At 43.8% G+C, this 12438-nt stretch overlaps 1 protein-coding gene across 2 annotated transcripts in view; it reads right to left on the reverse strand.

Annotated features, from left to right (window-relative positions):
* Positions 1 to 1875: 1875 nt before the first annotated feature.
* GRB2 (growth factor receptor bound protein 2) overlaps positions 1876 to 12438 on the reverse strand; it is a 39764-nt gene continuing 29201 nt past the window's right edge. Inside the window, exons 3-6 of one of the 2 annotated variants that reach the window (XM_066587939.1) lie at positions 5882 to 5979; positions 4419 to 4541; positions 4135 to 4303; positions 1876 to 3837 (exon numbers count right to left, since the gene is read on the reverse strand). In XM_066587939.1, the coding sequence (XP_066444036.1) occupies positions 3652 to 3837; positions 4135 to 4303; positions 4419 to 4541; positions 5882 to 5979 (576 nt within the window). In that variant the 3' untranslated portion in view covers positions 1876 to 3651. Of the gene's footprint in view, positions 3838 to 4098; positions 4304 to 4418; positions 4542 to 5881; positions 5980 to 12438 lie in introns of both variants that reach the window. The other variant, XM_066587938.1, reaches the window with a different exon arrangement.

Consider the following 12438-nt stretch of genomic DNA (forward strand, 5'->3'; position numbering starts at 1 on the left):
GATCATCAGGATCCCAAGTGGCGGAACCCTGAGAATCAGCCACTGATGATCTAACCTGAGTGAATATAGTGCCGGTTTCAAATGTTACTGATTAGAAAGGGTGCATAACATTTTACCATACAAGGACTAAGGCTTAAGGCCCATTTAGATGGGACGAATGTCGGGCAAACGATGCCAGACACTCGTCCCCACATATACTCGCTCTCATGCTGCTGCTTAGGAGCTAGTATCGCTGGCTCACAGCAGGGCGGCTGGAAGAGATTTCTCTCTTTGTGCTCCCCCATCCCTCTCCATTGAATGAACATAGCGGCCGTTCAGTACTGAACAGCCGCTACGTTCAGTACTGAACGGCCGCTACGTTCAGTTAATGGAGAGGGGCAGGGGAGCACGAAGAGAGAAATCTCCTCCTGCCTCCCCACCCCCCAGCTGGCTGTTCTGCGAGCGTTAAAGTGCAATACAAGTCATAGCCTACAAAAGAGTGGTGCCATTTTAAGGGATTCTGCTAGGTTCATGCTGACTGTACCATGGGCACCATGAACTTTAGACAGGGATACCCATTATCACCGTGAGGGTTTTTGTAGTTTGACTGAGGGCTGACTCACGGCCTCTTCCCACCCGCTGCGTGAAGACCAACAGCTTCTCTCCCTACTTGTGTATAGAGAGAGAACGGTCAGTCTACATACAGTGGGCGAGGAGAAGCTGGAATGTCCCACTCTCGTGACTTTGAGCTCAGCCTTAGCAAAATAAAATATTCATAAGGCATCCCTGCCCTGGGTTTCAAGCTGCCTGTGGCTCGGGCAGCATGTACCTGATGACAGAATACCTTTAAAGATGAAAGCAATCATGGTTTTTTTTTCACAACCTCTTTAAGGGATTGATCACTTGTAAGCTTTTATGGGAAAGATTTTCACTCCTTATGCATCTAGCCTTCACTTCTTTGAATTTTTATTGTATACTGCAGGTTCTTTATCTACTTGTACAATAATAACCATATTTCTGGGCCCTTGCCTCTAAATGCAAGAGGATCAGAAGCTCCTACCATATCAGGTAATATATGCATGAAATTCCTTGCTGTACAGCCCCTTTAAATTGAATCTCATGTTGTACATGCAGTCCTATCTGTGGGCAGCATAGTATAAAGGAGAAGCTGAGGAAACTGATATATAGTTTTGTGCTAAGAGATTCAGTAGAACTTGTATATACGAGTCATTTAAATCCCAGATCTATTCTTAGGAGTCCAGTAGTACATCTTATCAATGATCAACAGCCTTCCCTGTACGACTGTCAATCACTAGTAGGACGACCTACTGGACTCCCAAGCCTAGAAATAGCAGTTGTAAACTACTAATGGCCATCAATAGAGGATAAGTAGAAGTCTGCTGCCCAGGACCCCCAGTAATCAGCTGCCCTCGTCAACTAAGATGAGTTCTACCAATCTGTTTCCACTGCAGTGGCCAGGTTTAGTATAACAGGCAATTTTCTGATTCAAGTGAATGAGAACTTTGCCTGTAATACCAAGCCGGGCCACTGCAGAGAGAACAGAGCTGTCTGCTTCCTGCAGAACTCATCTCAGTGCATGTCCGGCAAACAACTGATCAAAGGGGACCCCCACCAGTATTTGCTCCCCTCCTCCTTCTCCGTAACATGCTGCCTGCAGATCAGACACTATGTCAATGTATGTGGTAGACTCCCTTTAAGTAACATCATAAATACTTCTATTTTGCAAATCTAAAAGACGAAATATAAAACAAATTTAAATCTATAATAAAAATAAAAGATTATTGTGCCAACCATTGACTTATATCACCAAATGGAGGGGGGCATTTGTTTCAATGTAACAGCCTAAAATGAAATGAGGTCACTAACAGTCAGATGAAGAATACACATGAATTTTTATTATTCACAGTTAATAACTATCTACCAAATGATGCATTGGAGGATTAAATACAGAAGCTGTTCTTAATTATTTAAACACTGATTTGATTTTTTTTATATATATACACACACACACACATTATTCATCTGCAAAGGATGCAGGATATACACAAATCCCCAAATACACAATCATATGGTCCCAGTGCGTTCCTAACCCCATTCACTTAGGCCTGAAGGAAGCAGACTATGATGGGCCAAGACACAAGAGAATCAATAGTACGGGACAGAACAAGCAATTACGGTTGGGATTTTTAGTTACCTGTATATTGTAATCACTGTATATTAGTTCTCTATCAGATTTTATATTATTAGTATTGTGTATATCATAGCACAGGCACCCCAGGTTTGTCCACGGCCCCTCTCAGAGGGTTCATATTTAATGCAACGTCTCTGGCTGCATCGAGGCCAAACGTCGAATCTCAGCCCTTGCTCGTACATTGGCACTTGTATCATTACCTCTACTGTTAATACATGGCGTTCTGTATCAATGGGTGTAAATGTGGACAGATTGTAAAAGTTGCATGTGTAGCCTTGCACAGTTCCCTTTTTCCTTCCTCTCTTGCTGACTTGCAGGCTCAAAAACAACTGCCCATCTGTATTGCCTAAATCGTAAGATTGATAAGTGAAAAAAGGAAGTATCAAATGAGACATATACATATATACTATATAGTTGTAGTGCAGCCTTCCCTTTATCAGAACTCTAATCCCATAAAGCTTTATGACGTGAACCATTCCCTGCAAACACACAGAAAGCAATGTCCATCTTCGCAGAATGCAGACATAAACCGGGTTGGAGGGAGAATGAGAACCAATGGCCTGCTGTAGTTCAGGTGAATATAGATTGTGGGTGCCATCCTATAGAACCTCTAGTGAAGACGTGAAGGCCAAGGACTTGCTTTTTTTTTTTTTTTAGGTTTCTTTGTAAACACACCAGGAGCCCACGATTTGCATAGAGAGAAAAAATGGTTGGATTTTGTACATTTTATTTTACAGGTGCGTGTTGTATCGAATGCGTTGCAAACATACATGCATGGTAAACAGGAAAAATGTGGAAAGGAATGGAATCGGGGAGGAACAGCAGCAGTAAAAGGGAATCTGTTAATTAAAAAAAAGTCTCTGGTTTCCGGTTTAATTTATAATAACTTTTGGCATTCTAAATCAAATACCCAGAATTTCATAATCCCTCCCAGTGAGCCTGCAACACCCCAAATGCCCACCCCCCGCCCCGTCCAAAGTAGTTCCACGCGGAGCCAAATAGTCATTCCCCTTTGCAAGAAGCAACTGCATACAGCACAGACAGATAACCGAGAAAGTCTATGTGTCACATTCATTTTTCTAAGCCCGTGTCTGCATCTTTGCCTAGTCTTAATTAGTTTTTTGGGTTTTTTATACTGTATCAGCCACATCTCTACCAGTCAGTTTATGAGAAATCCCTACCCTTTTAAGTCTGCTTTATTGTTACCCTATGTCCCGTCATTTTAGAATACCATAATACCTTATAATTTCATTGATTTTGCACTGCTACCTTGAATATGTGGGCTATTATTCAGTGCTCCCTGGTCTGTCAGTAGTCTGTCCATGCTCTTATATTTGGTCGTCCATGTGCCCGTTCACCCCAAAGTCAATCTGTATGCTCCTATTGGCGTCCTAGTCAATCCCTCCCAGGTTAGTCTGCCTGTGCTCCTTCTTGGCTTCTGGTCCGGTGAAAGGCTCTAGTTACAGATTGCGGTTGACGGGTGTCACGTAGTTGCGTGGAAACATGCCAGTCTGCCCGTGACATGTCCCTTTCCACCAGTTGGGATCTGAGTTGTCTACCACCTGGATGAAGTCTCCTCGTCGAAATCCAAGTTCCCCATCTTCCTGGGGGTCAAAGTCAAACAGTGCCTGAACATAGGTAGGTTGCTGTCGAAAGAAATGTTGAAACGTTAGAAGTTTGTACATTTTTAAGAATCATGTTGATCACACAATAGGATGCAAGTTCGGTACGGCTTAATTATTGCAGATATGGTACTTGACAGAGAAGTAAAGGGGTTAAATTACAAAAATGTCCTAGAGTCCAACTGAGAACTTTATAAACACCTTAAATACCTTGGCAGAATAGACACAGATACACCTCTCAAATCTGCTGAACAGTCTCTCTCCTAGATTCCCCCCTCTATATACCTGTGGTAAACTTGTGGCTCTGTCTCCCCCGTGTACCTGTGGCACCTGCTCGATGTCACGTAAGAAGATCTGCTGGTTCCGAGACACGGACGTGGACCGATGGTAGTCCACTAACTCATTCAGGGAGTTAAACTTTACCACCCACAAGAAATATTTTCCTGCCCCATCTCGCAGGACCTTGAAATGTTGTACATCATTGCCAAACCTGCAACAAAAATGAGGGCTTTATGGGTGAACCCTACTGAGAGTCTAACAGACTGAAAACTAAGTCAGGTGTAAACAAGGTTCATCCAATAACCAAATCATTAAGAACTACTCACTTGACTGACAAGGAGAAGTCTCCTGGAGCACTTTCACTCTCTCGGATCAAAAAGGCACCGTCATGTCTCTGTTTCCCAAGCATTTCTTCTGCTTTGGCACGGGGGATTTTGCCAAAAAACCACCTGTAGAAAATGGAGAGGCAGGTCAGAAATTATGCACAAGAGAGAAAAACTAGCAGTTTATTCGTTAATGGATGGCCTGTCAAGTCAACAACGTTCGAAGGATGGGATTCCATCTCCAGGATCTCCATTGATAAGCAGAACTGTCCTACGCAGCATAGTGATGGCCTATTAAGTCAATAACGTTCGAAGGATGGGATTCCATCTCTACTGATAAGCAGAACTGTCCTATGCAGCATGGTGATGGCCTATTAAGTCAACAACGTTCGAAGGATGGGATTCCATCTCCAGAACCTCCATTGATAAGCAGAACTGTCCTGCGCAGCATAGTGATGGCCTATCAAGTCAACAACATTCGAAAGATGGGATTCCATCTCCAGGACTTCCTTTGATAAGCAGAACTGTCCTATGCGGCATAGTCATGGCCTATCAAGTCAACAACATTTGAAGGATGGGATTCCATCTCCAGGACCTCCATTGATAAGCAGAACTGTCCTACACAGCATAGTGATGGCCTATTAAGTCAACAACGTTCGAAGGATGGGATTCCATCTCCAGAACCTCCATTGATAAGCAGAACTGTCCTGCGCAGCATAGTGATGGCCTATCAAGTCAACAACATTCGAAAGATGGGATTCCATCTCCAGGACTTCCTTTGATAAGCAGAACTGTCCTATGCGGCATAGTCATGGCCTATCAAGTCAACAACATTTGAAGGATGGGATTCCATCTCCAGGACCTCCATTGATAAGCAGAACTGTCCTACGCAGCATAGGGATGGCCTATCAAGTCAACAAAGTTCGGAGGATGGGATTGATTCCATCTCCAGGAACTTCATTGATAAGCAGCATAGTGATGGCCATCCAAATATGGCTGTGCCTGAAGTGGTAACTTTGCCGGCTGCATAACCCATTGTCAATTTTCTAACTGTGAAAGCCGCTGGAAGCAGCATTGAAGGTACACTTTACGCACAACAACGTATTAACAAGACTGTACATGACTGAAGTATGTATAACCTAATGCTCCGAATATGCTGAAGACAGGAAAACGTCAGCTACTCGTAGATGGGATATGTCATTAAGTGTTATTTACATACTGACTGAAACAATGTACTAAGAACGCAAGAATGAAAAGAGCGGTGTGTGCATTTTAGAATACATTCTAGACTATTCTCTCTGAAGATGATGGGCACATTTGTAAAGAACGCTTTACCAAAATTCAAAAGCTTCTTTAGTCCAGGATAGAAGGCAAACGCATAGACCTAGTGCCTGTACCTCTACAACAGGTTTGGGAAGACTTATCTACCCAAGTTATTCCCAGTCCTAAATAAACAATATACTTACGGATGTGGTTTCATTTCTATGTAGTTTTTGGGAATAAATCCATCCTTGCCATTGAGTTCAGCTTTGTACCAGTTTTGGTCACATTCTTCATTCAATACCTACAATTTGAACATAAATCAGTGGTGAGGGTGGTGGAATAACGAGAACAAAAAGAAAATATATATATGATTGTGGGCGGCTTCAGACGACCGTATATTGGCCGGGTATTCACGCCGGCCGATATACAGCGTCTCTCTCTGCAGAGACAGGAGGCTGGAAGAGCCAGGAGCAGTGCTGTGAGCTCCTGCACCCTCTCCGCCAACTCTCCACTGCACTATATGCAATGAGGGGAGGCGGGATGAGGGCGGAGCCAATTCCCAGAATTTAGCCCCAACCCCGTCCCGTCTCCTCTCATTGCAAATAGTGCATGGGGGTGGAGAGGAGGCAGAGCACTGCTCCAGGCTCTTCCCCGCTGCTCCCCGCCCCCCCGAATCTTTAGACACGAACGGGGAGATACTCGGCTAAGGCACTACTTGATCGAGTAATGTGCCTTAGTGAGTATACTCGCTCATCTCTAAAAAAAAATTTTAAAAAACTATACATTTTGTTATCAACCCAAGCATAGCGATCTGCAAAATAAACGCAGTGTAATTTATACTGTAAGGTGAAAGACATTAAAAATGCCAGAATTTCAGTCGTTTTTTTACCAACCACCCAAGACAAAATGTAATAAACGTTAAACAAATATGTATCCCAAAGTGGTGCCATTTAAGAATTACAACTCCTTCTGCCAAAAAAACCCTATATGCTTATTTTTTTCAGTTCATTAACATAAAAAATACTAAATAATAAAATCGAGAATAGTCTATAAATTTAAAAGAAATCAAGATTAAAATTGTTGGTGAAAATTGCGCAGCGCTAGATTCAGCCAGCCGTGATGTAATGTGTACGGCCGGGCTTAGCAGATAAATATAGAGCATTACAGCAAGACCTACACTCCGAGGACAGGGGAATCAGCTTCTCACAGCCTAATAGCCATTTCCAAGTAAATGAAAACAGCCGGTAACCCATAATCATCCGTCTTCTCGTTCCATTTATCATAGGATATTTTTTGCCCGGCACAAGAATAGAAAGTGAAGTGATAGAGGAGAGCGAGAAGCAGATGGGGGTCAGCAATCATATCTAGGAGACAGGCCGCTTAAAAATGCTTAAAAATAGGAAGAAAGGGAAAGGTCGTCCCGAGGATGGTCCACGTCATACACAGTCTCAAGGACAAGACCTCCTCAACATCAGGAGACCTCCTGTGTGGTATATAGCAAGAATATAACATACATGTTCCCTGCAGTGACCAAGACCATGTGATACATAGACCACCAGATCAAGATATTCTCTCTGATAGTGATTGTCTGGTTCAAAGAAGGGAACCCTAAGTGAGGTGACCCTCTTCATGATGTCCATATGCCCTCACATATCACGGGGCATGCTTGAGGAAAACACAACCACTCTGCCCGCTTCAGTGCATCAGGGCTGTTGAGGGGGTTACCCCACACACGGCAAAAGGTTTTCCGAGGCTACTACCACTACACGGCAAAAGGTTTTCCGAGACTACTACCACTACACGGCAAAAGGTTTTCCGAGACTACTACCACTACACGGCAAAAGGTTTTCCGAGACTACTACCACTACACGGCAAAAGGTTTTCCGAGACTACTACCACTACACGGCAAAAGGTTTTCCGAGACTACTACCACTACACGGCAAAAGGTTTTCCGAGACTACTACCACTACACGGCAAAAGGTTTTCCGAGACTACTACCACTACACGGCAAAAGGTTTTCCGAGACTACTACCACTACACGGCAAAAGGTTTTCCGAGACTACTACCACTACACGGCAAAAGGTTTTCCGAGACTACTACCACTACACGGCAAAAGGTTTTCCGAGACTACTACCACTACACGGCAAAAGGTTTTCCGAGACTACTACCACTACCACTACTACCACTACTGCCACTACTGCCACTACTGCCACTGTCACTACCACTACCACGCAAACGTTTTCGGAGACTACTACTACTACTACACGGCAAACGTTTTCTGACACTACTACTACATGGCAAACGTTTTCTGACACTACTACTACATGGCAAACGTTTTCTGACACTACTACTACATGGCAAACGTTTTCTGACACTACTACTACATGGCAAACGTTTTCCGAGACTTCTACTACATGGCAAACATTTTGCCAGGCCTACATGAAGAAATCAAATGTAACTAGAATGACGGCATCTATAATGGGAGAAGGAAATAAACCCGCTTAACGTTTCAGGCTGCCGAGGAGTGACATCAAGGTCACATTTCCACTTTGAGAACTTTGTTTATCTTGTTCTTCTAACTAATCTAAAAAAATAAATATTTGTATCAGATCTTCAATCTGTCGCCCACTGACCTCAACTACTTATCAAAACGTATCAGATTTAACACAAGGGCATAAAGACACTTTTTTCCCCCTCACAGAATCCAGCGGTATCAGACTATTCCCATCACTTTACGATGGACGCCATAACACTCTGCCCAATCCTTCGCGCCACAGAGCTCCTTGATGTGCGCCTGACTCATGTGGGCATATTTAGCATCCGTACTACTTACAGATGTAATAGGGACAGCACAGGACACCACTGGTTGCCATTGGTGTAGTTGGAGATGCGCTTTTCATGCAGTGAATACATGTTACATGTCTATTCCCTGTGTTTTCATGCATAAAGCCAGGAGATAGTGTAAAAAAAAAAAGCAAAGACCGGTTTCACACGAACGCTAATCTCGCACACATTTTGGGTGTTGCGAGACTCAAAAAAACTCATGCGAATATGAACTCCATTTTTTTAATGCGAGTCCTACACGTGAGCGATGTTCTCCCTCACAGCGATGCTGCAAGGGGAAAAAAATTATGACGTGGCGGGTTTTTTTACGTTTCTCGAAATGCATCATCCATTGATTTCAATGGGACCTTAAATACGTTGCATGGCTCTTGTGTGATGTGCATGCGAGTGCGACGCGGGGTTTCCCATTGAAATCAATGGGAAACACTTCTGATCCTCTATCGTGTGTGAAACTCACAAACCAATAGGATCGGAAGTTCACAGAAGCGGAGCGGTTTTGCCTAAAAAAAAAAAATCGCCCCGCATCATTCGCCACCCGATTTGTGGAATGCACGCATTCTCAAAATGTGTACTGGTCGCGTACGATATATCAGAAGATAAACTGGACTTTAGGCTGGGTTCACAGGGATTTAATGAGTATCCTTGCGTTCTGTCACGTTTTTGCTCGCATGTATGGTGTATTTTAGACACGCTGTAGTGCACAGGTATTTTTTTTTTTTATTTCCTTCTCGTGTCTCCTAGCAACACGTGTAAAAACCACCGCACATGCGTGATTGTAATTTACCGCATATCATGCGCACGTAATACACAATGCAAATACATTTGTGTGAGCCCGGCTTTATAAAACATACATTATTTATTAAAGCATCTAAGAGAAATCTGGCAATCAATGCAGGCAACCGAGCCAGTTTATTAGACAAAGGGGAGGAGAAAAATCGCCCAATGCAAACTGCGCCAAAAATAATGTCCGGCAAAATATATTCTGCATTTTACCAAAAGTAACCCATCCGGATCACTTTATACCCACACCGAGAAAAAGGGAACCTATAGGAGTCTACGATGTAATGGACGACCGTGTCCTCGTCACCACCGGTACAAAGAAGGCAATGAAGGATTAAACGATGGTTATTAGAAGAAGGCGGCTTGGCTTGATAGGGTTAGCAGACATGAGATAATAAGATGAGATAACAGAAATGAGATTATTTAAAATAGGCCAGAAAGCCGAGAGCTCTTAACCTGCGATGGCTGGGAGCTAATGGACGGAGCAGGAAGCAGCGGAGATCAATATATAAATATAGAATGGGAGGCAGCAGCCTGTTAATGGCAGGAAGATGAGCAGAGAGGCCAGAGGAGAAGGGGCAAAGAACAATGGCCAACCATCCAGCCAATGCATCAGGAATCTCCATCATCTGGTCCCATGGAAACTCCGCTCAAGCTGCTATATCCATATATATCACCCGCACATGTATGCCGGCCAAAGACACGCAACGTCAGCCACAGGCGACGCACACACGACTGCATGCTGAACGCACAATGTTCATTAGTTACTTGCTGGAGTCGTAGGATCATATTGGGTCTGCCTTTGGGGAGGCCAGGTGATGTCTGATAATGGCCGTCAGTTCAGCTCCCGTGTGGGTCCTCAGCACATAGGTCGTTTATTTCTATGGACGCTCACCTATCATACTTTTATGACCCTTCTAATGCGTTTCTTGTAGGATATGGGCCCATTTATACCTAACGATTATTGCTCAGAATTCATTCAAACGAATGAGCGATAATCGTAAACGCGGCCATCGTGCACTTTTCATCTGAACAAGGATTTTAAGGTGAGCTCAAAATCCATTCTTCAGCCACAGAGAGATAAAGTATCTCTCAAAAGACCGCATGCTGTGTTCTCCGCAGGAGTCGGGAGATTACATTGTGTTCTGCTGGCAGCTCCAAGGAGAAGCTCTGGTCGAGCATGCGCGGTCAGCCCTCCATTCATTTTAAAGGGGATGACGTAAACATGCACTCTGGTATCTCGGCAGTCCCACTAAGAGTGACTAGAGTGCTGGTGCGCTTAACTGACCAGTGTTCCACTTAGTCTGCTTCTGACTGCAGGGGGTGCAGTAACCCAACAGAGGATAAATTGTAATTTTGGTACAACCCATTGAAGGACCAAGCTATTTTTTTTCCATAGCATTCCAAGAGCCATAAGCATTATATTTCCCAGACGATGTAGCCAAGTGTGGGCTTCTGGGTGAGGAGGCTGTACTTTTCAATGGCACCATTTTGGGGTACTTTCAGCTTACTGATTAATAGAGATAAGCGAGTATACTCGCTAAGGCTAACTACTCGAGCGAGTAATGCCTTAGTCGAGTATCTGCCCGCTCGTCTGTAAAGATTTGGCTGCCGGAGCGGGTGATGGCGGTGAGCAGGGGGGGAGGGGGGGAGGGAGAGAGGGATCTCCCCTCCGTTCCTCCCCGCCAGCCCCCGAATCTTTAGAGACGAGTGGGAGGATACTCGGCTAAGGCACTACTCGCTCATCTCTACTGATTAACTTTTATCTCTTTATTAGGAAGAATGGAAAAAAGAGAAGCAATTCCACCATTATTTTGCACTTCCCATTTAGTGGCATAGATAACACATTACAATTATTCTATGGGTCAGTATGGGATCACTTATGCAGAATTGTATGGGGGGGGGGGGTTAGGTTTTACTGCTTTGTGCACAAAAAAACACTTCTTTTGAAAATAAATTCTTTGCTTCTGTGTCGACATATTGATAAAACCATAACATTTCTCCCCCCCCCCCCCCCCCCCATTGTTTTCGCCTTATTGTGGGCCTTTTTTTTCTGGGATGGATCATGTTTTTATAGACGTATTTTAGAGTACATACAAATTATTAACTTTTTCTTCTTTCTGGGGCTGCAGGACAAAAACTATATCACAGCGAAAAACAATTATGTCCCTTAACTGCAGCATCAAAAGACCCTTTTACACAGGCCAACGATTGTGTCCGAATGTTCTTTCCCCCGAACACTGCCCCGTTTAAGGCTCCATTCAGATCTTAGTCTGAGGATCCGTTCAGAGCCACTGGGGCAGATCCGCCATGAAACGCCGAACGAAAAAGTACTGCACATGCATTTTGCATTAAGGGGGATGTTCAGTTGTAAACTATTGATGGTCTATCAGCAGGATAGGTCCTCAATAATAAATCAGCAGTGGTTTGTAACCAGAGACCCCCACTATCAGCTGTTCGACGAGTCGGTGCGTTCACACAATCAGCTGATTTGTGCAGAAAGCACACAACTCTGTTCTCACTATAGTGGCTAGGCTTGGCATTACAGGCGAAGTTCCCATTAACTTCAATGTGAGCTGGGCCTGCAATACCAAGCCTGGCCACTGCAGTAATAACGGAGCTGTCTGCTTCCTGCACAAATCAGCTCAGTACACAAGCCGAGCAAAAAGTGGATTTGTGGGGATCCCAGGCAATGGACTGCAATCAATCTCCTATTAATGACCCATCCTGCTGATAGGCCATCACTAGTTTACAACTGAACAACCCCTTTAAAGCTTTACTCTGAAAAAAAGAGAGATAAAAGCTCCACATACAAACTGAAAGTGGTTTCTTTCATTTTGAGGAGACAACTCGATATTATGGGCTTCGTAGGATTTGCAACCGTCAAGAATCACTACTGACCGAAAAAAGAAAAAACTTGCACTAGAGAACCAAAACAGGACATCAGAAGTTTTATCAAAACAGAGGAGTTAGGAGAACTTTGGAAATGACAGAAAGCACTATGTATGCAGTCAAGCAGAAAAATGCTCTTCAGTTGGAAGTGTAATAGAAGGCATAGCCATCATTGATTTCAGGCAATGGGGGTGATGTCATCAATTGTAAAAGTCCCGCAATACCTTTTTAAATACGCACACAC

The sequence above is a fragment of the Eleutherodactylus coqui genome, chromosome 13 (assembly GCF_035609145.1).
Source record: "Eleutherodactylus coqui strain aEleCoq1 chromosome 13, aEleCoq1.hap1, whole genome shotgun sequence".
NCBI lineage: Eukaryota > Metazoa > Chordata > Amphibia > Anura > Eleutherodactylidae > Eleutherodactylus > Eleutherodactylus coqui.